We start from the raw sequence: 25,489 nt of genomic DNA, 5'->3' as shown, positions 1-25,489 counted from the left end.
ACCACTGGGGCTGGAGAGATTGTTCAGTGGTTAAGAGCACTGGCTGCTTTCTAGAAGTCCCAGGTTGATTCCAGTGCCCACCTGGTGGCTCACAACCACCTGTAATGCTAGTTGCAGGGAATTTTATGCTCTCTTCCTGGCTTGGCAGGCACCAGGAACGCGTGTTGTACAGATAGACATGCAGGCAAAACACCTGGGTTTCAGGATGCTGGCCTGGCCTCTGATGGAGTCTTTTTTTTTTTTTTTTTTTTTTTTTAATAATAGTCCTCAGAAGCTGAGCATGGTGGTACACACCTTCAATCTTAGGACTTAGGAGTCAGAGGCAGGCAGATCTCTGAGTTCCAGGCCAGCCAGAGCTATGGGAAAAAAAAAAAGCCTCAGGAGTTCCTAGTCTCCGGGCCCTCCAGGGGATTGTTCATGACTTCCATGACCTCCCTGAGATATGCACATCTTGGCAGGATTGTGTTCCCAGGTGGAATGCAGGTTTTTTAAGTTTTCTCAACTGAGTCTCTGGTCCAAAGAGGTTAAGACAGCTAGTCCTCCCTGGTACCCCTGGTAGGGTCAGAATTTGAGCTGAAATCAGGTAGCACTTTGTGAATGGAGACTCTAAGGGATCTTTTTTTTTTTTTTTTTTTTTTTTTTTCCGAGACAGGGTTTCTCTGTGTAGCTTTGCTCCTTTCCTGGAACTCACTTGGTAGTCCAGGCTGGCCTCAAACTCACAGAGATCCGCCTGGCTCTGCCTCCCGAGTGCTGGGATTAAAGGCGTGCGCCACCACCGCCCGGCTGGGATCTTTTTTGTGACCTGAAAGTCAGGGTTTAGGGACATCTTAATCCTCTGGACCTCACCCCCTTGCCCACCTCGTGGTGTCTGGGCTTGGCTGGCTATTCTTGTGACTATCGGAAAGAGTACCCTATTCCAGGGTCCCACTTGTCCCTTCTTGCCCCGGGCCTCTTTCTGCCACCCCCCCCCCCCATCTCCACAACAGGTTCTTTATCACCAGCCGCTAGGGACCTTCTGCAGCTCAGCTCAGCCCGGCCCAGCCCCCTAGTTTCGGCAGTGGGGGTGGAGTGGGAACACCTGAGCTGAGGTAGAAGCGTGTGCGTGTGTGCGTGTGTGTGTGTGTGTGTGTGTGTGTGTGTGTGTGTGTGTGTAGTAGTTTTCTAGGCCGTTGCCTTGGTAATGCCACCTGAGCTGGGCGCCAGGCATCTGTTGTCTGGGAAACTGTAGGCAGGGCCTCTCCCCTAGGAGCTGCTAGGGTTATTGAGCTGAGACTGGAGACAGATCAGATTCCGGAGAGTTCTGAAAAGGTGGGGAGCGGGGAGGGGGAGGATGGGTAATGGGGGCATATTTTCCCCACCGTCACGGAGTGAATTAGACAGGTGACAAGAGGGAACGGTCTCAGGCGGAGCCTCACCAGCCTAAGTCTCTGTCCCAAGCCGGGAAATTGGCTCCTCTCGTCCGCTTTCTTTGTCCTGTCTTCCCGGAATTCCTTTGTTCCTGGGTTTCCACTCGGTCTTGGTACCCCACCCCACCCGCTTTTCACCATTGCTCTGGTTCTGCTACCCAATGGCAGCCTCCAGGTCTTTCGGGGCTCCTCCCCTGCCTAGGCCTTAAAAACCCGCCCGCAGCCAGCGCCCTCAGACGCCCCAGGTGGCACCTCACAGTTCTCTGTTTTGAGACAAGCTGAGAGAAGACCTCAACCAAGAAAGGAAGTGAGCAGCAGCAGAGAGGAACACGTCTGTTCCAAGTTCGTGGCGGGTTTGGAGGGTCTGTGACGGGCCGCAGGCCTCCCAGAGGACACAAGCAATCCAGCTGAGCAGGACCGAAGGACTTCTTTGTACTCAGTGAGTATCAGGTGCTGAGGCCCACAGATGTGAGGTCTGGCCTGGCCCGAGAGCAACAGATCCACCTCCTGAGCAGTTGAGACCCACCCCGGACTCGAACTCCGAGCTCCCAACCCTGCTGAGTGCGTGATTCAGGCTGAGAGCTGAGAAGACCTGAGGACCAGATGGCTTCAACTGGCCTTGAACTCCTTGGCATGACCCTGGCAGTGCTGGGCTGGCTAGGGACCCTGGTGTCCTGTGCCCTGCCACTGTGGAAGGTGACAGCCTTCATCGGCAACAGCATCGTTGTGGCCCAGGTGGTGTGGGAGGGGCTGTGGATGTCCTGTGTGGTCCAGAGCACCGGCCAGATGCAGTGCAAGGTGTACGACTCCCTGCTGGCGCTGCCCCAGGACCTCCAGGCTGCCAGAGCCCTCTGCGTTGTTGCCCTCCTGCTGGCTCTGCTGGGCCTGCTGGTGGCGATCACGGGTGCCCAGTGTACCACGTGTGTGGAGGATGAAGGTGCCAAGGCCCGAATTGTGCTCACCGCAGGGGTCCTCCTCCTCCTCTCGGGCATCCTGGTGCTCATCCCTGTCTGTTGGACAGCCCATGCCATCATCCAGGATTTCTATAACCCACTGGTGGCTGAAGCCCTCAAGAGAGAGCTGGGAGCCTCCCTCTACCTGGGCTGGGCAGCGGCTGCGCTGCTCCTGCTCGGTGGAGGGCTCCTCTGTTGTACATGCCCCCCGTCTCATTTCGAGCGGCCCCGTGGACCCAGGCTGGGCTACTCCATCCCTTCGCGTTCGGGTGCTTCGGGACTGGATAAGAGAGACTATGTGTGAGGCTGAGGCTTTCTCCGGAAGCTCAAACCTGCAGCCTTATGCCCAGGCGCTAGGCTGCACCCTTGCATCGCTAATCAACCTTGTGTGCCAGGGAAGCTCACTTCTGTGTGGTCAAGACCGGTCTGTCTTGAGCCAGCCCTTTGCGGTGGTTGCAATCTTGAGAAAGCGCCAAAGCTGTTGGGGACCCTGGCCCATCCCTGCCTCCCATCCCTGCCTCCCAGGGTGTTGCTGTGGTTTCCTCTCCTGACCGGACTTACTCTCCTCTCCATGGAGCTGTGCCTTACCCCAGGAACCTGGGCCTCAGCCTCCTTGCCTTCAAAATAAGATGTGCAGTGACCTAACGCCTTCAGATGGTCAAGTCTAGCCCAACCACCTGAATCCAAGCTGCTCAGTGCCCTACCCGTTCCCTACCCTGAGCTGGGAATAAAAGCACATTGTAACTGAGCTTCCTCTCATCTGTGAAAAGGTATGGGGGTGGGGTGCTCCAGGTTCCAGCCAGCAAGCATGCTTGCTTAGACCATGGGGTCCGAGCCAGAAAGGCTTGGAATTGATTGTGGGACTGCCACCTCCCTCTAGTTAGGTTCGTATCAAACACCAAGTGACATCGAAGGCACACTACAAAAATCATGTTTTATTTAGTAAAACATTGTGTGGGTAGGGAAATGTGCAAGGTTAGGGAAAAGGGGGTAAAGGGTCTACAGCACAGCTGGGACCTGATTTGGGGGAGAGTACATGGTAACTTTGGTAATGGGATGTAGGGGCAAAAGGTTGGAAGACTTGGAGTAGAAAATTCTTTGGTAACTTATCACCTGAACTTCCAGGACTGGGAACTCTTGGGACAGGCCATCTTGGGGACCACAAAGGCCAGGTCCATAAGCAGTCTCAGAACAGGTTCTGCAGAAGATGCCCAGAGTGAATAAAGACACAAACTAAAAGTGTCACCCCTCCCGATGCATAATCTAAAAGTGAGAAATGCGAGCTGCAGAGTGAGGCAGGGTCTGGGCTCAGGTTGAGGCAATTAAACTAGAGCTAGAGGTCAGTCAGAGCTCCGTAATGACAGCCTGTCTCAGAACCAGATGAAACCAACCCTAGGGGCCGGTACCATACAGCTCCTTGGTAGAGCACTGGCTTACAAACGTGTGGGGCCCCGGGTTCAATATCCAGTACTGCAAAACAGAAACAAACTAAACAACCCAAGACTGCTAGGCACCATTTCTTGATGGCTCAGCTCAAGGCCCTATGGCCTGGCCAGTAGCGCCTCACTCCCCAGCGAGCATTAGACATAATTCTTGGTAGGGTATTCAGAGGGTCCACGAGAGACTGAATGTGGGGCAGATGTAGAATAGCGGGCCATGTAATGGCCAGGTCCCCGGGGCCCTCCAGGGGAGCAGGCGCAGCACAACAGCCCTCCACCCAGCAGCAGAAGGCCTGAGGCTGCCCAGCCCAGATAGAGGGAGGCCCCCAGCTCCCGCTTTTGAGCATCAGCTACCAAGGGATTATAAAAGTCTTGAATGATAGAGTGGGCTGTCCAGCAGACAGGAATGAGGGTCAGGACGCCGGAGATGACAAAGATGATCCCAGAGATGAGCACCAGTCGAGACTTGGAATTCTTGTCTTCCACACAGGTAGTGCATTTGGCTCCAGCGAGGTAGACCAGCAGGCCAAGCAGGACAACGAGGAGGGCGATGACGCAGAGGGCCCTTGCGGCTTGTAGGTCCTGGGGCAGCGCCAGCAGTGAGTCGTACACCTTGCACTGCATCTGGCCGGTGCTCTGGACCACACAGGACATCCACAGCCCCTCCCACACCATTTGGGCCACAACGATGCTGTTGCCGATGAAGGCTGTCACCTTCCACATGGGCAGGGCACAGGACACCAGGGCATTGACCCAGCCAAGCAGGGTCAGGACGATCCCCAAGATTTGCAGACCGGCGGAGGCCATGGTGAGGTTGAGGAGGCTGTGTAGCATGGGAAGATTGAAACAGAGGAATGTTAGTTAAAGCGTGGCAGGCCCGGATGTCCTATATCTTGCCAGCTGTGATACCAGAATCAAGTACCTTAACAGTTGGCTACAATGTTCTGCAGTGTGGGTTAGATACACTCCCTGGGCCAATCGAAAGTAAAATAAAGATTTAATTCTTCCCCAGTCTGTGACAGGTAAAGCACGAAATCCTGTTTTGTTTTGGTTTTTTTCATGCAGGTTCTAGGAAATAGGACGAAGCAGAAGGCACAGGCCAGGCCAGTGACAGCTGCTTTCTCGTACATTTATTTTATTTGAGACAGGGTCTTATGTAGCCCAGGCTTGAACTGCCTTGAACTCCCGTTGTAGCTGAGGCTGATCTTGAACTTCTGACCCTCTTGCTCCCACCTCCTTGAGTGCTGGGGTAACAGGCATTTCCCACCTGTAACACCTCACACAGATAATGCAGCACTGTGACTGACCTCAGGGCTTCGTGCATGCCAGGCAAGCACTACAAACCGAGCTACATCCTCAGGTGCATTCTATCAGGTGAGCAAAGGGACACAAAGGGGTGAAAGAAATGGTCGGCTCTAGCCACAAGTTTCAGGTCCAACCTAAGGCTTCCTCCCACCACCCGAGGCTCAAATGGAAACCCCCAGCTCCATCCCGGGTTCCATTTCAGGTGGATCTAATTCCTTGAAATCCTAGGCCTAGCCCTTCCCCACCCTCCAGTTATCTCCTCCCAATCCCTGGGAGTTGCTGGAGGCCCTTCCAGGCCGGGCCCAGCCCACCCTTGCTGAGAGATGAGGAAAAACAAACCCTTTCACCCAAAAGCAGGTTTTTCTAGGCTACCAGCCGGTGCGGTCCAGCCTCCACCTCTAAGGGTCAAGGTGCATGCCCTCAAGAATGGGAGCATTCTTTCGAATTTCAGACCAAAGGCCACCATGCTACCTTTCCTCTCTCGACACAGCTTCGTAAGGAGCTAAAGTTCAAGACCCCAGTGCCTTCTGTGGCAGGCTGCACCTGTGTCCTTCACGTCGCACTTCACACTGGTGGCACTAAGGGAATCAGTTATGCTCGTCGCCATGCTGTGGCTCCCCACTACCCTGGTTCTAAGTGTGCACCTTGCACCCAAGAATGGCACAGGCCCCTCTCACTGGCAGTCTCACGCTGGAGTCAACATCTGGAGAGACATTCGCTCCTTCTCGTGTCTGTTCCTCTCCACTTACCAAATGCTCACTCAGCTTTGTCCGAGGGCGTCCTGTCCGGCTCGGCCACCCGGGGCTGGTTGGTTATCAAGCCTAGGAGTGCGCGACCAGGAGGGGCTTAATGGCGGCGGCGCCCGAAGCTGGGTCCGCGCCTGCAGGTGAGGGGGAGGGGAGTCCCGCCCCAGAGAAACCAAGCAGGTGGAGGAGGGGCGTTGCAGGTTTCGGTGTCTTTGTCCCGGGGGAGGGGGAGGGGCGTTTAACTTTTCTGGGGCCGCGGGTACTCGATCGCCTTGAGGGGCTCGATGCAACCACTTCCTGCCTAGGGACTTGCTGATCCAAGTGGCGGCCACCAGGATCGAAGCTCCAGCTCTCTGCACACCCCCGCAAACACCCTGCCACATCCCCTGCCCGCATATCTCCAGGCCCGCAACTCACACTTGCCCCAGGCTGCTCACCTGCAAAACAGACTGCAAAGATTCCCAAGTCGAAAGTAGGGACGAGGGCGGAGGCAAGGGGTCTTAAAGTCGCAATGACGTCACTGGACCACCTCCCTCTGGGAGGGGCAGAGACCCCCTCCCTGACAACAGCCAGAGTGCTTTTCTCAGCCACGTCACCTGCTACCTGCTGAGTTCAGCGACCTGAGCTGTGACTTGAGAATTCACTCAACTTTCCACAGCCACAGTTTCTTACTTTGCGAATGGAGACAAGTCTGCATGTTACTATGTAACTCTAAGGTACAAATTAAAGGGCAAATTACTTTGTTCCTATGTAAGTCTAAGGTACAAATTAAAGGGGGGAGGGCTGTCACACTGCATACCTGCGGTCAGAAGACTGATAGCGAAAGTTGGTTCTTGGCTTCCACTCTATAGGCCCTGGGGATCGAACTCAGATTGCCAGGCTTGGCAGCAGGCATCCTTACCCGCTGAGCCATCTCCTTGTTTTTGTATACCCCGAGGCCCTTAAGAAAGCAGCATGTGGATCTGGAAAGATGGCTCACCGGTTAGGAGCCTTTCTGCTCTTCCAGGTGAACGGGTTTTTTTACACCCAGTTTATAACCAACCACCTGTAATTCCATCTCTAGGAGATCCGTTGCCCTCTTCTGGATGCCAGGGACACTCATACACACGTGGCACATACACGTACACAAAAATAAAATAAATCTTAAAAAAATAATATAGCATGCATATGCTTGTAGTACTGTTTACTGACTGATACAGGAGAATCCGGAAATAGAGACCAGCCTGGGCTATAAGGCAAGATTCTAATAAAACAAAACAAAACAAAACAAACAAACCAAACAAAATCTAGGTGTGGTGGCGCCTGCCTGCAATCCTAGCACTTGGGAGGCTGAGACAGGAGAACTGTTTCGAGTTTGAGGCTAGCCTGGGATACAGTATAAGATCCTGTCTCAAAAAACCAAAACCAACACAGAGAAACCCCGTCTCGAAAAACAAAACAAAACAACAAACAAAAAACAAAAAACCCAAAACCAAACAAAGCAAGCGAACATAAAGGCTGTATGGGTATCGCTCAGTGCTTGCCTGGTGTATTCAATCCTCTGGTTTCCACCCCAGAATTCCAAAATAATAAACATAATTTATTTGGACTTAAAAAATATTTTTTTGTTTTTGCAATTACGTCTTATAGCTGATTTCCCCCGCTCCACACCCTTGGGACTAAGGCTCGCAGAGGGAGGAGCAGCGAAGGGTAGACGTCTTCGCGGCGTTCTGCACACTTGGAGGATTGTGTTGAATGAATGACTTGGTGGACTGCTTGCTCTAGGCACCGCGAAGCCGAGTGGATGTTGGGGCGGGCAGAGGCAAGGGCTCCGCCCCGGAAGGCGGGGGCGGGGGCGGAGCCCCAGCCCCGAGTCTTGGCCCGCGGGTAGTGGGAACAGACTTGCTGTTGCCGCGGGACCGGCAGTCATGGCTCAGGCTTGGCCGCGGCCTCTGCCGCAGATCCTCGTGTTGGGACTCGGGTTGGTGCTGATGCGCGCCGCCGCCGGGGAACAGGCACCAGGTATGCTTGGCTCAGAGGACGGTGAACCTCGTATTTGGGGGCTCAGGAACGGAATTTGGGTGCCTGGAGATGAGTGGAACCGGGTAGACGTGCGGATCTGTGATCCGTGGACTTTAGGCAGCGTGTTCCAAGTGGGGAAGGTCTCAATCCACTCCAAGTTTTATCCACAATCTGAGTCTCAGTTTCGCTACCTGTCCAATCAGGTGTAGGGTCTTTCGTCTCAAAAGTTCGAGCCAGAGTAGAGAGAGAAAGTAAACTTTGAGGGAAAGAGGTTTGTTTTGGGAAGGGGGTATGCCCTCACCCTGGTCTGTAATGGGGTCTGACCAGTCCGATAGCTAAGAATCGCGAGGGGGCACTGGGGTCTTTGCCCTCTATACCATGTGGGGGTGCCCCTTCCATCCGGTGACTTCAATGCCCAGTTATGCGGGAGGAGGGACTGGGGTCGGGCCCAGTGCCCAGGAGTGAGTCATACTCTGGCGGGGGGGGGGCACCCCCCCCCAAGTCGCGCGCTACCCGACCCCCTCCCGCACTGCCGTGTCTCGGTCAGGCGGTGCGGTCACCTGTGAGGAATGCGGGGGTGGGGGGGCGATGGTGACTCACGTTATTTGAGCCGACTGACCCTGACCTCAGCCCCCAGAATAGCCGCACCCAGCCGCCAGCTTCTGACTTGCAGCCCCCTCCCCAGGCACCGCCCCATGCTCTAGCGGCAGCTCCTGGAGCGCGGATCTCGACAAGTGCATGGACTGCGCTTCATGTCCAGCGCGACCACACAGCGACTTCTGCTTGGGATGTGAGTGGGGGCGGGGCCGGTGACGAGCGGATCCTGGAAGTGGGTAGAGGGTTGCTGGGGCGGAGAGGAGGGTCGCGAGCTTAGGACCTAGGAAATCAAGGAGGACTGACTGGGGAAGGGGCTTCTATCCGGTTGGGAACACTCTGTGGGGCAAAGTTTGAGACCCCCCCTTGAGGGCGGACTGGCTTCCCAAGGGCGAGATCTGATTTGAGTCCTGGCCACTAGGCGCAGCGGCACCTCCTGCCCCGTTCAGGCTGCTCTGGCCCATTCTGGGAGGCGCTCTTAGTCTGGCCTTGGTTTTGGCGCTGCTTTCTGGTTTCCTGGTCTGGAGACGGTGCCGGCGGAGAGAAAAGTTTACTAGTAAGTGACCTCCCCATCCTCACTCCTCCCACCTCCCCCATCACTTCCCTAAATGTCCCCTAATCACAACCCCACTTCGTATCTTCCAGCCCCCATAGAGGAGACTGGTGGAGAGGGCTGCCCAGGTGTGGCACTGATCCAGTGAGGAGTACCCGCGCTGGTGCCCACTCATCGTCCATTCATTCATTCTGGAGCCAGCCTGGCCCTCCAGACACAACCCGAGCCAGACTCTTCCAACCACAAGGGGGTGGGGTGAGGTGGTGATTCACCTCCAAAGACTGGGCTTAGGGTTCAGGGGAGCCTTCTAAGGTGTCTAGATTGCCCTGTCTCTGGTTCCAGGGCAGAAAGCCTCAGGCTGGGTCACAAAGCAACACATACTAAGGAACTGCAGCATTTGCACAAGGGGGTCTCTTGCTCCCCCCAAATCCTGGAGGCCTGGCTGACTTGGGGGGCAGACACACTAGGTCCCACTCTCTCAGATGGGCTGAAATTCAACTACACTTGAGTTTCAGTCCTGGGAGTTGGTCAGATTTAGGGACCTGTTCTTAACACTAAGGGGCTGGCCCTCTGGGAGGGCTGGCCCTAATGCAAACACACAACCCATCCCCTAATGAGGGGGGAGGGATATTTATTTGGGGGATAAAGTTTGGAGGGGAGGGAGAATTTATTAATAAAAGAATCTTTAACTTTAAATGGTTTGGCGTATGGCCTGATCCCTAGCCTGACTACCCAGAACTGGAGGGAGGGAGTCAGTCGGCCACTGCGGGGGCGGGGGGGGGCGGGGGTGAGGCTCTGACTCACACATTCTCAATGCCTGGAGCCCAGCCTGCCAGGACCTGGCTTGCCCTCACCGTTTTCCAGGGAAGATTTTGAGGAGAAAACCCCAGCATCCAGCACTCCACCCTTCCCACAGGCTGTTGAGAAACCTTCAACTGCTCAGAAATCTTTATTCACTAATGGGGTGATACTTTCCCTTCCCAAGCTGCTGCCTCTCCCATTCAAGGGCTTCATTGAGCTCAGATCATCTATCCTGTTATAGGGGAAGGACCTCATCCCTCTCGGGGGTTGCTGGTCTTTGTTGTCAGGAACAAGGTGGGGAGGGACACTGGCCATCAGCACTTAGAGCTCCATGATATCCCCAGCTGGGGACGCAGGGTAGAAGGGACTGGGGGTATCCCCCAGCCTCAGCAGCCTGAGGGCCTCAGGGATCAGGCTCCCAGGATAGCGCCAGAGAAGCAGCTCTGGGCAAGGGCTCCTGAAAGAAGAAAAAAAGACAGTGAAAGTATGGGGCAGAGGCTGGCCTAGCAAAGCCACCTCCTACAAGGTCCAGGTCCCCTGGAGCCAAAGATGGAAAACAGCACAGAAGTTGGCTAGAAGCTAAAAATAGCATGATGAGGCAGAGCATGAGGAGGGGCTCTGAGGACCGAACGTGATCCTCTAGAAGGCCCTGCAAGGGGAGGTGCCTACCTGAGTGGTGGCAGGGCTTGGGGAAAAGTCACAGGGGGACTGCAGTAGGGGTGGTCATTATGTAGGCTGAGTCGGGAGAAGTGGGTGGCCATGTTCTCGTCAGACAGAAACTGCTTGTGCAAGGGTTCCCTGGGGGAAAGACCAGAGGAACGGAGGCAGGGATGTTGAGGGTGGAGGCAAACTGATGAGGACCAAAGGTGACATCTAAGGAGACCCATCTGCCCCCAACTTAATGCTCTTTCTCCAGGGGCCTCCACGCTCATGGGCACAGCTCTTAGGAGAGGAGAGCGGGGAAATAGAGCCAGGTGTAGCCCACCTTTCCCCTTCCCGAAGATCTGCCCACCTGAGCCTGCGGCGTAAGCCAGGATTCCAGAATCAGTCGTGTCTGTGTGGCCTAAGCCACCTTCCTCTCCCAGGCCATCATCCACCAGGCTACCTCGGAAATCCTGACCGTGGGCTTCCCAGCTACGATACAAGCTCAAGCACCACGGTTTCCTGCACCACCTCGCCTCACTTCCTAGGATCACCCTAGTGACCGGCCCTGGGTCGCCAGCCAGAGCTCTTACCCTCCGTTAGTCCGGCCCACCCGGGGACCGCTTACGCACCTGGCGTCCAGCCCGCGAGTCACCCCAGTGGTGGCCCGTGGGTCCCGACTCGGGGGGCCTCGTTCCAGGGGCTGTTGTAGGATCATTACGGTTCGGGGTCCTGCAGATAGAGGGGTGGGATCCAGGCGGCAGAGGCGGAGCCTTTGAGGGCGTGGCACAACGGGAGGGGCGGGGCCACGGCGTGCGCACTGGAGACGTTCTACGCAGGCGCGGAAGGCGAGCAGCGCGAGGTTAGAAGGCGGGACGGGTCGGTGGGGTGGGGGAGGGGATTAGGCGTAGCTGGACCGTCTCAGACGCTACTCAGCATAAGCGTGCTTCGCAGAGCTCTCCTAGGTTTCGGTGGTTCGAGACAGTACGGGCCTGCCGCCTTAGTTGTTGAACGGCAGGCAGTGCCAGGTCCTGGAGCGCAACGAGAAGAGCCACTCTCAGACACGTAGGGAGTCGAGAGGTTGTGTCGCGCGTAGAGCCCTCTGGGACTTGTAGTTCTGAAGATGGAGCACGCCACACCGTCCCCGATGCCTCTGGGTCAGGTGAGTCGAGTGTGCGCGCAGTGCCTTCTGGGGTTTGTAGTCTTGCCCTGCCTGGGTGGCCAAGGACTACTCAGGATACCCAGTGTGCAGAGCTGGTTTGTGGGACTCGGACTCTGACCCCCAAAATGATGACCCCTGATCTTTGGAATCTAATTGTGACAATCAGAGGGATTAGATGTCAGTACATTTTACTGTGAAGGATAATAAAGTCACTTAAAAAGATTTAGCACCGTTGGACGTGGTGCCACACGCCTTTAATCTCAGTAATGGGGAGGCAGATGCAGACATATCTCAGTGAGTTAGAAAGTAGCCTGCTGCATAGCGAGTTCCAGGTCATCCAGGGCTACATAGTGAGACCCTGACTTTAAAAAAAAGTTAATCATAATTGTACATGAGCCTTTTTTTTTTTTTTTAACCCAGGGCCTTGGGCATCGTAAGAACATGCTCTATCGCCGGGCGGTGGTGGCGCACGCCTTTAATCCCAGCACTCGGGAGGCAGAGCCAGGAGGATCTCTGTGAGTTCGAGGCCAGCCTGGGCTACCAAGTGAGTTCCAGGAAAGGCGCAAAGCTACACAGAGAAACCCTGTCTCGAAAAAACCAAAAAAAAAAAAAAGAAAAAAAAAACATGCTCTATCGTTTAGCTACACCCCAGCTTATTGTTTGTGAGACAGTCTCATATATCTCCAGCTTTCTTTGAACTTTGTTATATAATGGAGAATGACCTTGAACTTATGTTCCTCGAGCCTTTACCTCGCTCTGTTGTGGGTTATTAGGTGTGCCATAATGCCCAATATATACAGTACTGATACTTAAACACAGGACTTTGGGTAAGAATAGGCTTTAGCAGTTGGAGAGAGAGAAGAGGACCTGAGTTTGGTTCCAAGCACTCAAGTTCCAAAGCTTGTAATTGCCTGTACCTCCAGCTCCAAGGGATCTGAATCCTCTGGCTTCTGTGAACATCTGTACTCACTTGCACTTACTCCCCTCACACACATACACATAATTAAAAGCAATAAAAAATAAATCTTAAAAAACAAAACAAAAAAGCATGAGCCAGATGGTGGCGGGAGCACGTGCCTTTAATCCCAGCACTGGGTGGGGGAGGGAGCAGGCAGGTGGATCTCTGAGTTCCAGGCCAGCCTGGTCTACGGAGTGAGTTTCAGGACAGCCAGGGGCTATACAGAGAAACCCTGTGCCCCGCCCCCCAAAATAAATAAATAAATAAATAAATAAATAAATAAATAAATAAATAAATAAGAGCATGGTCTACCAATTGAGTAGTTACCCTAGTCACAAGAGCCACTTCATGGTCTGGAAACCAGTTTTCATGAAGTACATTGGGCTGGCCTGCTTCTTCCTCTCAAGTATTGCGATTAAAGGCTTGCCACTACACTAGGCCAGCTAATTCCCTGTGAGATTTATTCATTGTTTTATGTCTATAAATGTTTTATGTTTGCTGTGTGTGTTTATGGTACCCTCAGAGGCCAGAAGAGTCAGGGGACTGGAGAGATGGCCCAGTGGTTAAAAGCACTTGCTGCTCTTCCAGAGGTACCAAGTTCAGTTTCCAGCACCCACATAGGAGTGGGTTTGCAGATGCCTGTAATGTAGTTCCAGGAGATCCAACACCCCCTTTTAGTCTTCATGGGCACTCATATACACAGCGCACACATACAAATTTTTAAGAAGAAACCAAAACAAAACAAAATACAACAAACAAAAAACAAGGCCTAATGACTTAATGCCTTTAATCCCAGCACTTGCAAGGCAGAAGTAGGGAGATCTCTGTGAGGCCAGCCCGATCTACATAGTGAGTTCTGGGGACAGGAGGGCTTCCTGTGAGAGCCTCTCTGAGGCAGGGGAGGTGACATCAGATCTCCTGGAACTGGAGTTACAGATTGTTGTGACCTACCATGTGGGTGCTGTGAGAGTCCTCTGCAAGAGTTATGTGCTAGCCATCTCTCCGTGTACACACACACACACACACACACACACACACACACACACGTACACACACGTTTTTTTAAAGATTGATTTATTATTTTTACTCACTTAGATTTTTGAGTCACGGTCGACATATTTCAGGCTGGCCTGGAGTTTGTCATGGAGTGGAGGATGTCCTCCTGCCTCTACCTCCTGAGTGCCAGGGTCACAGGCCACAGTGTACTTGCTTTATGTGCTTGCTTTATGCAGTGTGCAGTGCTGGGGATTGAATTTAAGGCTTGGTGCATGCTGACCAAGTACTCTATCAATTCAATTACATCCTCAGATGTGTGTGTGTGGATTTGAGACTATCTCATGTAGCCCAGGCTACCCTTGAATTATCACTGATCCTCCTGCTTCCGCCTGTCCAGTGCTGGGACTATAGTTGTGCACTACTACTTCTGACTACAAAGCTCTTAATATTCATTAGTTTACCTAATTATGACAGATTTCCTGCGAGTGCCTTCTGTCTGTTAAGCTGACAGGAGACGCTTGGTGCTTGCTCGGTTTTAGGTAACGTACCTCAGTTCTCCTTTTCACACCCTCTTCCTGGGGCCACTCTACTTTTTTTAAGATTTGTTTATTTATTATGTATACAGTGTTCTGCCTGCGTGTGCCCGTGCACGCCAGAAGAGGGAACCAGATCTCATTACAGATGGTTGTGAGTCACCATGTGGTCGCTGGGAATTGAACTTAGGACCTCTGGAAGAGCAGTCAGTGCTCTTAACCGCTGAGCTATCCCTCCAGCCCTGGAGCCACTCTTATATGGGGAGATAACTGTGGTTATGGCTGAGAAGGGCTGGAGTCTGGGCAGGGGAGACAGACAGGAATCTGTAGAAGGCCCCAGACTCGCCTCATCTACCTTCTTCCCACAGGCTGAGGTATTTCAGGCCCTGCAGCGACTCCACATGACCATCTTTTCCCAGAGTGTCTCGCCCTGTGGGAAGTTTCTGGCAGCTGGCAACAATTATGGGCAGATTGCCATCTTCAGGTACCCTCTACTCTGATTTCCCGCCCCCCCCCCCCCCACACACACACATGAGCCTTCTGGGATTAATGCTCCTTGTCTCTGACTCCTGTTCCCTCCACCTTTCTTTCAGTTTATCTGCTGCCTTGAGTTCAGAGGCCAAAGAAGAAAGCAAAAAACCCATGGTGACCTTCCATGGTGGGTATAGGTGTTGGGTCTGGTTCAGGAGACCTCAGGGTAGAGGTGGGGCACAGTGGGCTCATTAACATTTTCTGTCTCTTTAGCCCATGACGGGCCTGTCTACAGCATGGTCTCTACAGATCGACATCTACTCAGTGCTGGGGATGGGGAAGTGAAGGGCTGGCTTTGGGCAGAAATCCTCAAGAAGGTAAGGAGTCCGGAACCTATAAACGGGCTGGGCTTCCCCACCTGGAGAGGTTTGGGATCATTCAGTGTTTCCTCCTCTGTTTCTCTTGAAGGGCTGTAAGGAACTGTGGCGTCGTCAGCCTCCGTACAGGTGAGTGAGGACCGTGTTGGTGGAGGGCATGTGAGGTCATGGACACTACCTCTGTGAATCTGACACTTTTCTTCCACCTAGGACCAGCCTGGAAGTACCTGAAATCAATGCCTTGCTGCTTGTCCCTAAGGTCTGAGCTCTTTGTGACCATTCTAGTCCAAACATGGCTCCTTTACTCTTTCTCTACCCTGGTTGACACTAACTTTCAGCTCTCTCTTGTTCTCCCATAGGAGAATTCACTCATTCTAGCTGGGGGAGACTGTCAGCTGCACACTATGGACCTGGAAACTGGGACCTTCACAGTGAGTAGGGTCTGGAGCCAGGGCAAGTCTGGGCCAAAGGTAGTATGCTTCCTGGATCTCCCCTGAGCCTTCTCTTTGCCCTGCAGCGGGCCCTCCGGGGCCACACAGACTATATCCATTGCCTGGCCCTCAGGGATCGCAGCCCTGAGGTGCTGTCCGGTGGTGAGGATGGAGCTGTACGGCTTTGGGGTAAGGACAAGTCCAACTAGACAGTAAGAAAGTACACTGGGTCTGGTGGCGCACGCCTTTAATCCCAGCACTCGGGAGGCAGAGGCAGGCAGATCTCTGAGTTCGAGGCCAGCCTGGTCTATAAAATGAGTTCCAGGACAACCAGGGCTATGTAGAGACTCTGTCTCAAAAAAAAAAAAATGAGCCAGGCAGGCAGTGGTGGCGCACGCCTTTAATCCCAGCACTCCGGAGGCAGAGCCAGGTGGATCTCTGTGAGTTTGAGGCCAGCCTGGTCTACAGAGTGAGTTCCAGGACAGCCAGGGCTGTTAAACAGAGAAACCCTGTCTTAAAAACAACAACAATAACAACAACCAAAAAAGGGTGAGAAGGTGAGAGTGGGCCTTTGTGGTTCATCCAGAGTCCTGGTGTCTCGTTTCCTCACAGATCTCCGTATAGCCAAAGAGGTTCAGACCATTGAAGTCTATAAGCATGAGGTGAGGAGAGGCCCACATCCTTGTCCCTCACTGATCCATCCTCCAGTCTCCTCACCTCTTCTCTCCTTCCCAGGAGTGCTCAAGGCCCCACAATGGGCGCTGGATTGGATGTCTGGCTACTGACTCAGACTGGATGGTGAGCTGGGCAGAGTGTGGGCTGGAGAGATCACTAAGTCCATGGCTCACAGTGACTGGGGCCTGCTGCCTTTCTGCCTAGGTCTGTGGAGGGGGCCCAGCGCTCACTCTCTGGCACCTCAGGTCTTCCACGCCCACCACTGTCTTTCCCATTCGGGCACCACAGAAGCATGTCACCTTCTACCAGGACCTGGTGAGTCCATCTTGATCCTGTCACCTTGCCCAGGGCCCCTGTCTAGACCTGACCCCTGAACCTCCTCTTTGTCCCCCACAGATCCTGTCTGCTGGCCAGGGCTGTTGTGTCAACCACTGGCAGCTGAGTGGGGAGCTTAAGGCCCAGGTGCCTGGTTCCTCCCCAGGGCTGCTCAGCCTAAGCCTCAACCAGCAGCCAGCAGCCCCAGAGTGCAAGGTGGGTCTTGGAAGAGATGTGGGATCACAAGGGGCCTATGGAGTGGGTGGGTCAGCCATGTCTTCTTGGCTTTTAGGTCCTGACTGCTTCAGGTAACAGCTGTCGAGTGGATGTCTTCACCAACCTGGGCTACCGAGCTTTCTCCATGTCCTTCTGACATCGTGATCCCCCATCTCAGGGCTAGAGTGGTGTTTGTGTTTCGGGATAGGGTCTTAAACTTTAGCCCAGGCTGGCCTAGAACTCGCTTTGTGACTCAGCTTGGTCTCAAACTTTGAGCATTCCTTCTGGCTGTTGCTGAAGTGCTGAGGTTTAGATCTATGAACCACTACACTCAGCTTTTTTTTTTTTTCCTTATTTTCCTGTCAAAATAAAGTTTTAGGCTTTTTTTTGTTTGCACTTTCTATCCAAGAATGGAGACCAAGTAAGTATAATGATTTATATATTGCTCTGACCTATCCTTACACATAAATACCCATCCCCAGCCCTGTCCCACGGATAAAACAGGAGCCTGGTGCTTAGAAAAGATAGACCTATGTAGATTTGAAAAATAAACAGCTCTGCCCCGACCACCGACCTGGGGTTCCTGCCCCAAAGCTGGCTCCTGCTCCCGAATTGCCTCTGTCCACTTCTTGGGGCAAGGAAGACAGTGGCCTCTCTTGGAAGTTATTCAGGCCCTGTGGACCCCTTGGCTGTTAAGAGGAAAGTGAGCCCCAGGGTGAGAAAAGGTAGCCTGCAAGCCGCCAGCCCTCATGTCCTTCGGAAGAGGTTGCTTAGAAAGCCTCCACTCTGCCCGGATCCCAGGCGCAGTGAAAAGCCAGTCTTGGTGCGTTGACGAGCTGCTGCAGCCTCACTGAGCTCCTTCTGGCGCTGGGAGCGCAGCTGCTGTCCAATCACCACCTGCATGTCGTCCTGCAGGAGGGAGAACAGGGTGGGTGTGGGTCAGAGTGGAGGTGAGGTCAGGTCAGGATGCCTGGCCAAGTCCTGCTCGGGCCCGCCCTCTCACCTGCCAAGCCTCGAGCTCCTGCGTCAGCGCCACCTTCTGGCGGATGGCTCGCAGCAGTTCCCGGGACAAAGAGTCGCGCTCTAGCGAGACTCGACTGAGCTCCAGCGACAGCTTCAGGACCCTAAGAGTAGAAGGGGGAGAGAATATGGTCCAAGGTCACTGAGGACTCTTGGACCCTGATGAAAGCGGGGGCCACTAACATCGAAATTAAGGAAGGCTGAAGCTTCTGAGATAAGATGGAGCTTATACTCGTTAGGACGGTGGAAATAGGGGCCCAGAAGAGACCAGAGAGCAATCCTGGCTGAGGAGTGGATGAGAATGCCAGGCTCACTTGTTCACTGCTTCGTCCCGGTCAGAGAGTGCACAGCTCAGGGCTTCCTCGGGATCGTCCTGCGCCCTCAGCTCCTTCTGTCGTCTCAGCTCATCCCGTAGAGTCTGTAGCTCTGTGCGGTGCAGCACGATCTGCAGGCAGGGGAAGAAGGTAGACTGGACAACGTGCTCTCCCCGAACCTGTGCCTGCTCCGTAAACACCGCAGGCAACTCAGTCTGAGTCAGACGGGTGTGGGTGGGGGGGGGGTGGTGGTGTAGGGTAAGCCTTCAACAGAAGGGATGAAGGGAGGCGTTTAGGGAGGACGGTGGAGCCCAGAAGGCTTCCTGGAGGTACAGGTCAGCTCGGGGGAAAAAACTACAGGTTCACTGGGGAGCTCAGTGGGTTGGACAGTGGAGATGGGAAAGAACTGGACATCTTGGGCTCTCTCCAACCTCATCCTGTAGCCTGGCTACTTCTGCCTCCTTCTGCTCCAGTTTCTCTGCTGGGCTCAGGGATGCTCGCTTCTTGGGGGGCTCCAAGCTCTCTTCCTGGGTTGAAGGCTGGGGACTGGACACCTCTTGGGTCTCCAGAGACAAGATGGTCTGTAGGCCAAGGAAACTTATCAGTGCTGCATGAAACCTCCGGGGAGAGGAGGGGCAGAGCCTGCATCCCTCATTGGTTATTCTAATGCGTGGCTGGTAGGCTGAAAGCTCACCTGGGCGCCTTCACACTCATTGACAAGCTGGTCTTTGTCGTCGTCAAGGCTGTGGGCAAGCTCGGTCTGCAGGGAGGCGCCCGACACATCGGCGTCCTGGAGTCGCGACTCCTCCTCCAGCTCTGAGACCCGACGCTGCAGCCTCCGCAGCGTGCTCAGCGCCTCTCCAGCCTCGAAGCGAGCGCGTTCCAGCTGCAGGTCAGATCATTCCAACTGTCAGCAGGAAGGCTGCGCTCTGCGGTGGGCCCACAGGGGGCGCCCGAGGGCCGAGCACTGCCAGGGTCTGCTCCCTGGTGGACTAGGCCGGCCCCCTCTCCTGAATTACAGAGCATCCTGGAATACACACCTCCCCTCTGCAGGCACCAATTTCCTCACCTATAAAACAGGGCGTGCTTGGCATCATCCTCGGCCCCATCAGGTCATCTCAGAGAGTGTCCCCTCCCCCTGCACAGTCTTCCTAGTTCACTCACTGCTTTGATCTAGCGTTTATTAAAGATCCTTCTGAGTCTCACACCCTCACCACAGTCCTTTGAGGTATGTAATACCACCCCATTTCACAAGTGGGGAAACTGAGGTAGGGTGGGGCTGAGAAGCCAAACCATCTGAACTCAGACTGTCCTCCGTTTTCACTCTTTTTCACCGTGTCCATCACCCCAGACCAGGTTTCTGTCCTGAGCTCTGACCTCAGCCAGTCCCAGACTTGCATTTGCCCTGCTCTGTGAATCTCCCTCACAAGGTACTCTTTCTTGGTTCCGACTCGCCCTCAGGGTCCCACTTGCTTCTCTCTTGGTGATTTCACTGGCCTCGTCTCCCAGGAAGTCCTGAGGCATTGCCAAGGGCCTGGCTGCCCGCCCCACCCCCACCGCGCCCCACCCCCACCGCGCCCCACCCCCACCCCCCTGATTACCTCCAGCCTGTGCTCTTTCCTCTCCCGTCGGAGTAGCAGCAGCTCTTCATGGGTGGTCTGTAGCCTGCTTTGGCCTTTGTCCACTTCTTCACGGAGCCCTCGGATCTGGGCCTCTAGGTCGTGCCTGCGGTCCTGCAGCATCTGGTTCTGGGGACAGGTGTCCGAGATGAGGCAGAGGCTGGGGTGGGGGGCTGCTGGGCCGGTCTCAGGGAGCCCCAGCTGCTGCTCACCTCTGCCTGCAGACTCTCCAGCCGAGCCCTGAGCTCGGCCCCTGCCAGGGCCTGAGTCTGACACTGCCCCCGAAGGGTGTCCAACTCCCGCTGCAGTTCCTGCTCGGTCCTCGAGGCCTGGGGAGGCGGGGCCGACAATGGAGCCATGGTTCCAAGCGTCTGGGTTCAACACCAACCCAGTGTGCCCACCTCCACTGAGGACCTGTGCGTCGGTCCCCACCTCTCCAGGACTCGGGGCCCTTCTACCTGGGCCAGCTGCTGGCTGAGTCTGAGGTTTTGCTCGCTGAGCTCACTGAGGGCCCTGGCCCGCTCTCGACCACTGTCCTGCTGCTCTGATCGTTGTTCCCCAAGCTGGGCCCGCAAGGCCTCCACGTCTCCCTCCAGCTCCACAGCTCTGGCCTCCCACTCAGCACCCCGGGCTGCCAGTCCACGGCGGAGTTCATGATTCTCCTGCTGCAGCCTCTGTGGGGAGGGGAAAGACAGGAAGCCACCTAAGATTGGAGCAGCTCAGAGACCAGGATGGAGGGAGGATCACCCAGATCGAAAGAGGCCAGTCTGTCTAAGGCGGACAAGACAGCAAAAAAGGAGAGTCAGTAAGAGGCAGAAAGAGTGAAGGTTCCAGGCCAGACAGGTGGGCTGACGGGTGGGAGTCACAGCCCTGATGCCCACTCACCTCCGGCTGCCGCCTGGGCTTCTGGACCCGAAGTCGTAAGCGTCGTTTTTGGCGCCTGAGTCTGGTAGAATTCAAGCCCCGGCCCATGGCATCCCACTTCACAGTGTCCTGGAACTTCTGTGGGCCAAGTAGGCCCAGCCCCTCTCCCCTTCTCCCTCTAATTAATCCTGGGCTGTCCCACCCAGAGCCCCACCTCTCTATCTGCCCTCCTCCAAACCTGTTGGACCAGCGACGGGGGAGGGAGAGGGGGAGGCGTACTTGACACACTAAAGTGCCCAGCATAGGAAGACAGACAGGTCTGGGGGGGCCAGTCCACTGTCTCCGGGCCTTCAAAGCAGCAAGGGATGGGATGGGCCAGGTGACTCTGACCGCAGTTGCTACAGTTATTAGCAGATGTTCCAGCCAAGTGCTTTGCTGGCTCTTTGTCTGTATTACTTCATTTCGTCCACTAGAGGGAGCATCCTCAGATGAGGAAACAGGGTCAGAAGCTAGTTGTCTGGATGGCCAATCTAGGGAGTCAAACTCTTAATATTGCCAGGGCAACAAAGCCCTGGGCAGCTTTGGGGTCTAATTTTCCTGGTTAGTGCTTATCTCTGCTACTGCTATGTGGTTTCAACAGTCTTTTTGTTGTCTGCAAGTCCCTTTAACATCTTCAAGCCCTTTGTCCTTCAACCCCTACAGACATACATCATCCCTATTCAATATTCTCTGTGCTCCTCCTATTCTAGAGTCTGGCTACTAAGAGTTGAGGGAGACCAGCAGTTCAAGTTCACTGCCAGAGGGTCACAGGCAAATGGGCATATGCCCGAATCTGGCAATTTCAGAGAGGAAGGGCTGTGGAGGAACTCAGGGAAGTGAGTTAAGGAAGAGGAGCTGGGGGTGTCACTTAAGGAGGGGCTGATGTTTGCATTGGCCCCTGCAGGACAAGAGTAGCCAACCAGAAAGAGGGTTTCAAGTGGAACAGCAAGTGCAAACCAGGAGCAATGGCACACGTGTAATCTCAGCATTTGGGAGCCTGAGATGGGAGGATGGTGAGTTCAAGGCCAGCCCCGAGCTGTACAGCAAACCTGACACAAAAGTGGGGCAGGCCTGAGCCACTCAAGAAACTGAAAAAGACCCTGTCAGAAAAGGGCAAGTATTGGGAGCTGGAGAGAGAGAAGGCTCAGAGGTTAAGAGCACTGGCTGCTCTTCCAGAGGTCCTGAGTTCAATTCCCAGCAACCACATGGTGGCTCACAACCATCTATAGTGGGATCTGGTGCCCTCTTCTGCAGGCATACATGCAGGCAGAACACTGTGTACATGATAAATATGAAAAAAAAAAATAGGGAAGGTGTCACTGACACCAGAGGACAGTGGTTCCCGGGACTTTTAGGCCACAGTGAGGAGTTTCAGTTTCATTCTAAGTGTGACGGGAGATGCTGGTCCAGGAAAGTGATGTGACCTTTTTTTTTTTTTTTTTTTTTTTTTTGAGACAGGGTTTCTTTGTGTAATGGCCCTGGCTGTCCTGGAACTTGCTTTGTAGACCAGGCTGACCTTGAACTCACAGAGATCCACCTGCCTCTGCCTCCTGAGCAATGGGATTAAAGGTGTGCTCCACCACGCCTGGTCTTTTTCACATTCACTGCTAGAGTCCAGGAAAGCTGGGGCCAGTGTGAGGATGCTGTAGAGCATGAGCAGAGACACAGGGGCTGGAGCTACAGAGAGAATGAAACATGGGCTGGGGAATTTGGAACCTGGTGTAGAAGATTCAACGTGGCTTATGGGTGTGCACCGAGGCCTGAGCACCATTTATATGCAAATGCTAGTTGGTGGCCTGGTGGAGAGGGTACAGAGTCGTTGGCTACCAAGGACAGCTTGGAGCAGGGATCCAGGTCTATAATGTGGGTACATGAAGGTGTTTACAAATACAGATATGAGCCCCAGAGTGAGAGTGGGGTTGACAGAGTGAAGACCCGATTCTACAACCCAGGAATGGACAAGGGTGAGAAGACAGATACATGGGGAACATTTGGCGAGGTGAATGCCGGGAGTGGTTCCCAGTGTCTGGGTTTACGTGGATGGTTGAGGAGCTAGCCTATAGATTTAGGGAGGGCCTACAGCTTGCCCAGGGTCACAGCCAGACAGGGATCTGAATGCAGATCTTGTTTGTCCTTAAATTATTTTTTTGTTGTTGGGACAGGGTCTCACTATATAGTCCTGGATGGTCTGGAACTTCTGCAGACCAGGGTGGTTTCGCAGATATCTGCCTGTCCTTGCCTCCTGTGGTGTCGGGTTTAAGGGTGTGTGACACCACATCCAGCCTGAGATTTTTTTTTTGTTATTTATTGCTATACTGAGCACGGAACCCAAGGCCTTGCATGTGTTACAAAAACACTTTACTACTGAACCCCACCTCCAGTCTAGAGTTCTTGCTGGCTTTCTTCCTTTCTTTTTAGAGTCTCATGTAGCCCAAGTTGGATTCAAACTCAATATGTAGCCAAGGATGGCCTTGAACCCTTCTGAACTTCCTGCTTCTACTTCCCAAGGGCTGGTTTGCAGACTTCACCATGCCTGGATTCATGTGTAGCGGGGACCAAATTCAGGGCTTTGTGTTTACTTGGCAAGAATTCTACCAACTCTTCATCAACCCCAGTCTACTTTTTTTTCCTTTTAGTTTTTTGAGATAGGATTTCTCTGTATAGCCCTGGCTGTCCTGGAACTCCCTTTGTAGACCAGGTTGGCCTTGAACTCACAGAGATCTGCCTGCCTCTGTCTCCCAAGTGCTGGGATCAAAGGTGTGTGCCACCACTGCCTGGCTCCATCCACTCTTCTTTTTTAGTGAATGTGCATGTGTGTGCTTGCTTGCTTGCTTGCTTGCTTTTCTCTTTCTCTTTTGAGACAGGGTCTCACTACACAGAATAGAACAGTCTGGCACAGAAGTCTGCCTGCCTCTGCCTCCCAAATGCTGGGATTAAAGGCGTGTGTCACTATGCCTGGCTCTTTTTCTCTAGGGACAAGGTCTTGTTATGTAGCCTTTCTTAATGTCAAGAGTGCTGGGACTACAGGCTGGCACTACCCCGTTACCCTGCCCAGATCTGTTTAAGAGACATCACTCTGCCCACTTGTCCTCCCCAGTCCTCCTCTCTCCTCTTCTTGCTGGGCTCTCGTCCCTGTCCACCCTAGCCCTGCCCACCCTCCATCTGCCCCAGAGGCCAGCTCACTTCTTCATGCTCCAAGTGCTGAGTGTTCAGCGTTTCTAGCTGCCTCCGAAGCTCCTCATTGCGTTCCAGAAGCATCTTGCCAAGTTCAGCAGCCAGCAGCAGGTCCTTCTCCTTCTGTTGAAGCTGTAGGGCCAGGTCCTCTGGTTCCTCTGGCCCTGGGCCCCCTCCCAAGAAGGAGTCTCGGCGCTCCAGCACAAAGGGGAAGAATCCTTCATCACCGCTAGGAGAAGCACCCCCTGAGAGCAGCCCAGAAGGGAAGCTTGGCCCACCAGCGGAGTCCATGGCACCTGTGCATCTGTGGAGACAGGTTGTTGCTGATGGTGCCACCCTGCAGCAGCCCCAGGGCTCGGCCCCTGGTGGCAAACACCTAAGCCTCCCAATTTTACAGCCAGGGCCTCCCTGGACCAACAAGGGTTAATGATCCACGTTGGCCACTCAGCTCCGTTAATGACCTCAGGGTAGACTGAGGCAGGAAGCAGAATGAAACCTGCCATCTTGCTCCGACTCCTACCTTCTGTCTTTACCACATGATCTTTGCCTTCAGGAAGCTTTGTCCCTGCGCTCTGGTGCCACAAGTCACCCCCTGACAGTTCCTGCTCCTCTTTCCAGTCCCTCACCACCTGGGCACTAATCCTAGAATACAGGTTCAGATAGACTCAGCCTTCAAGGATGAAAACAAATCCTTATCCTAAGAGTGCAGGGCTCTCACCATTAGGAACCTGGGTGTGTCTTGACTCTTCAGCCACAGGGATCCAACTCCTTCCCCTTCCAGAAACTCGGATCTCTAGCCCTTCACCTTCTCATATCCCGGCTCTATTTTCTCAAGACCCAGGGGTTTTAGACTTGTTTAGCCCTGTCAGCTTTGATGGCCATCGTGTCCCTCCCCCCTGGATTCCCAACAGAATCTCTTAGGTCTTTATTTTAGCAAGACCCAGGTATTCCTGCCTCTACCCCTCCTGATTTAGGAGCTCTCATCCCCAGACCCCCAATTTCCCTGGGCCTTGGCGCTGGCTCAGCGCAGGGCGAGGTAACAGGTTGTGCCAGCCAGCGCACCACCGGGTTTCTGTTTACTTCCCGGCCCGCCCCTGGGGATGGGAGCCCTGTGCTTTACAGGGCCGCCCAGGGACAGGGGCTCAGGGGCTCAGGAGGAAAGGCCTGGTACCCTGGATTCTCCATGCCAACCCCCGGGAGGGTCCCTACTCCCTATTCACCCCAGAACGCACGCACACCTGTCCCCCTCCTCTCGACAGGTGCCAAGTATCGACAGGTGCCAAGCACAGCTGGGCCCGAAAATTCCAGGTATTACAGAAGTCCCAGTCCAGCTGTCCCAGGGCCAGACCCAGTGGGTCCCCGATCCCTGCTTTGGGTATCCAATGCCTACTCACCACTCTCTCTGCGCTGGTGTCCTGGCTCCCCAGAGTTTTTTTCCCCGAGTCCCGGGAGGCCGTTCCTGAGCTCCCTCATCCTGCCCTGCCGACCGGTCTTCCCCAACCATGCCAAAAGTCTGGTTGTCCCGCCCTCTGCACCCCCCTAGGCTCTCACCTGTCGCCACCGGGCTCCCTCCGAAGTTCCCCTGATCCCCGATGTCCTCTTCCGGAGGCGGCGCCAGGTGCAGGCTTGCACAGGTGAGGGGCGGTGCCGCGGGAGGGGCTGGGACGCCTCCTGGTGGTGGGAATGGCCAGGCGCTGTACAAGGAAAGCACCTCCATCCTCTTAAAGGTCCATCTTGCTCCTACTGGGAACAGTAATTGAACACCTACTATGTGCAGATCATAGGCTGAGCATAGAAGTCAGCTTCTTACTCTTCACGATTGTCTTTGGGATAGGAAATTATTAAAGAAAGCTCTTTTACAGGAACAAATCGTTTACCTTTGTGA

General features: G+C 54.2%; 6 protein-coding genes across 8 annotated transcripts; 3 read left to right on the top strand and 3 right to left on the bottom strand.

The window, feature by feature from the left end:
* The first annotated feature begins 2,009 nt into the window (after positions 1–2,009).
* Cldn9 (claudin 9) lies at positions 2,010–2,663 on the top strand. The gene has a single exon (XM_059269170.1). It carries the CDS (start codon positions 2,010–2,012, stop codon positions 2,661–2,663), a length of 654 nt encoding a protein of 217 aa, XP_059125153.1.
* Positions 2,664–3,323: 660 nt separating this feature from the next.
* Cldn6 (claudin 6) lies at positions 3,324–4,609 on the bottom strand. Its single transcript, XM_059269168.1, has one exon. It carries the CDS (start codon positions 4,603–4,605, stop codon positions 3,940–3,942), a length of 666 nt encoding a protein of 221 aa, XP_059125151.1. The 5' UTR covers positions 4,606–4,609; the 3' UTR covers positions 3,324–3,939.
* Positions 4,610–7,707: 3,098 nt separating this feature from the next.
* Positions 7,708–9,693, top strand: Tnfrsf12a (TNF receptor superfamily member 12A). The gene is made up of 4 exons (XM_059269167.1): positions 7,708–7,850; positions 8,536–8,640; positions 8,866–9,000; positions 9,090–9,693. Exons 1-4 carry the CDS (start codon positions 7,757–7,759, stop codon positions 9,143–9,145), a joined length of 390 nt encoding a protein of 129 aa, XP_059125150.1. The 5' UTR covers positions 7,708–7,756; the 3' UTR covers positions 9,146–9,693.
* A 234-nt stretch (positions 9,694–9,927) lies between these two features.
* On the bottom strand, positions 9,928–11,559 carry Hcfc1r1 (host cell factor C1 regulator 1). Of its 3 annotated transcripts, none has more exons than XM_059270127.1 (3): positions 11,073–11,537; positions 10,468–10,596; positions 9,928–10,255 (listed from the first exon to the last, which is right to left on the bottom strand). In XM_059270127.1, the coding sequence occupies exons 1-3, from the start codon at positions 11,156–11,158 to the stop codon at positions 10,120–10,122; spliced, it is 351 nt and encodes a 116-aa protein (XP_059126110.1). In that variant the 5' UTR covers positions 11,159–11,537; the 3' UTR covers positions 9,928–10,119. The 3 variants fall into 3 exon arrangements, with proteins under 3 accessions (XP_059126110.1, XP_059126111.1, XP_059126112.1); XM_059270128.1 differs by lacking the exon at positions 11,073–11,537 and adding an exon at positions 10,811–11,062; XM_059270129.1 differs by lacking the exon at positions 10,468–10,596 and having other exon boundaries at positions 11,073–11,559.
* Thoc6 (THO complex subunit 6) lies at positions 11,295–16,959 on the top strand. The gene is made up of 13 exons (XM_059270131.1): positions 11,295–11,602; positions 14,458–14,573; positions 14,683–14,747; positions 14,834–14,937; positions 15,029–15,066; positions 15,148–15,196; positions 15,297–15,368; positions 15,455–15,557; positions 15,981–16,030; positions 16,104–16,166; positions 16,248–16,358; positions 16,440–16,574; positions 16,651–16,959. Exons 1-13 carry the CDS (start codon positions 11,564–11,566, stop codon positions 16,729–16,731), a joined length of 1,026 nt encoding a protein of 341 aa, XP_059126114.1. The 5' UTR covers positions 11,295–11,563; the 3' UTR covers positions 16,732–16,959.
* Positions 15,799–25,206, bottom strand: Bicdl2 (BICD family like cargo adaptor 2). Its single transcript, XM_059270126.1, has 10 exons — positions 25,156–25,206; positions 23,614–23,908; positions 19,986–20,201; positions 19,740–19,856; positions 19,510–19,656; positions 18,603–18,794; positions 18,340–18,489; positions 17,909–18,039; positions 17,578–17,698; positions 15,799–17,483 (listed from the first exon to the last, which is right to left on the bottom strand). The coding sequence occupies exons 2-10, from the start codon at positions 23,893–23,895 to the stop codon at positions 17,322–17,324; spliced, it is 1,518 nt and encodes a 505-aa protein (XP_059126109.1). The 5' UTR covers positions 23,896–23,908; positions 25,156–25,206; the 3' UTR covers positions 15,799–17,321.
* Between the last annotated feature and the right edge of the window lie 283 nt (positions 25,207–25,489).

This window comes from Peromyscus eremicus, chromosome 8a, assembly GCF_949786415.1.
Source record: "Peromyscus eremicus chromosome 8a, PerEre_H2_v1, whole genome shotgun sequence".
Classification (NCBI taxonomy): Eukaryota; Metazoa; Chordata; class Mammalia; order Rodentia; family Cricetidae; genus Peromyscus; species Peromyscus eremicus.
This window is presented reverse-complemented; position numbering and strand designations above follow the sequence as displayed.

Coding starts and splice junctions, on each gene's coding strand:
- Bicdl2 (XM_059270126.1), bottom strand. CDS start 23,895: ATGGACTCCGCTGGTGGGCCAAGCTTCCCTTCTGGGCTGCTCTCAGGG. Junction 18,795..19,509: donor GGAAAGAGCACAGGCTGGAG/GTAATCAGGGGG, acceptor TCTGACCTGCAG/CTGGAACGCGCTCGCTTCGA. Junction 17,699..17,908: donor CGGGACGAAGCAGTGAACAA/GTGAGCCTGGCA, acceptor TTCTACTCTTAG/GGTCCTGAAGCTGTCGCTGG.
- Thoc6 (XM_059270131.1), top strand. CDS start 11,564: ATGGAGCACGCCACACCGTCCCCGATGCCTCTGGGTCAG. Junction 15,067..15,147: donor CGTCGTCAGCCTCCGTACAG/GTGAGTGAGGAC, acceptor TCTTCCACCTAG/GACCAGCCTGGAAGTACCTG. Junction 16,359..16,439: donor TCACCTTCTACCAGGACCTG/GTGAGTCCATCT, acceptor TGTCCCCCACAG/ATCCTGTCTGCTGGCCAGGG.
- Cldn6 (XM_059269168.1), bottom strand. CDS start 4,605: ATGGCCTCCGCCGGTCTGCAAATCTTGGGGATCGTCCTGACCCTGCTT.
- Tnfrsf12a (XM_059269167.1), top strand. CDS start 7,757: ATGGCTCAGGCTTGGCCGCGGCCTCTGCCGCAGATCCTCGTGTTGGGA. Junction 8,641..8,865: donor CAGCGACTTCTGCTTGGGAT/GTGAGTGGGGGC, acceptor CCTGGCCACTAG/GCGCAGCGGCACCTCCTGCC. Junction 9,001..9,089: donor GCGGAGAGAAAAGTTTACTA/GTAAGTGACCTC, acceptor CGTATCTTCCAG/CCCCCATAGAGGAGACTGGT.
- Cldn9 (XM_059269170.1), top strand. CDS start 2,010: ATGGCTTCAACTGGCCTTGAACTCCTTGGCATGACCCTGGCAGTGCTG.
- Hcfc1r1 (XM_059270127.1), bottom strand. CDS start 11,158: ATGATCCTACAACAGCCCCTGGAACGAGGCCCCCCGAGTCGGGACCCA. Junction 10,597..11,072: donor ACTCGCGGGCTGGACGCCAG/GTGCGTAAGCGG, acceptor TCTTTCCCCCAG/GGAACCCTTGCACAAGCAGT. Junction 10,256..10,467: donor CAAGCCCTGCCACCACTCAG/GTAGGCACCTCC, acceptor TTCTTCTTTCAG/GAGCCCTTGCCCAGAGCTGC.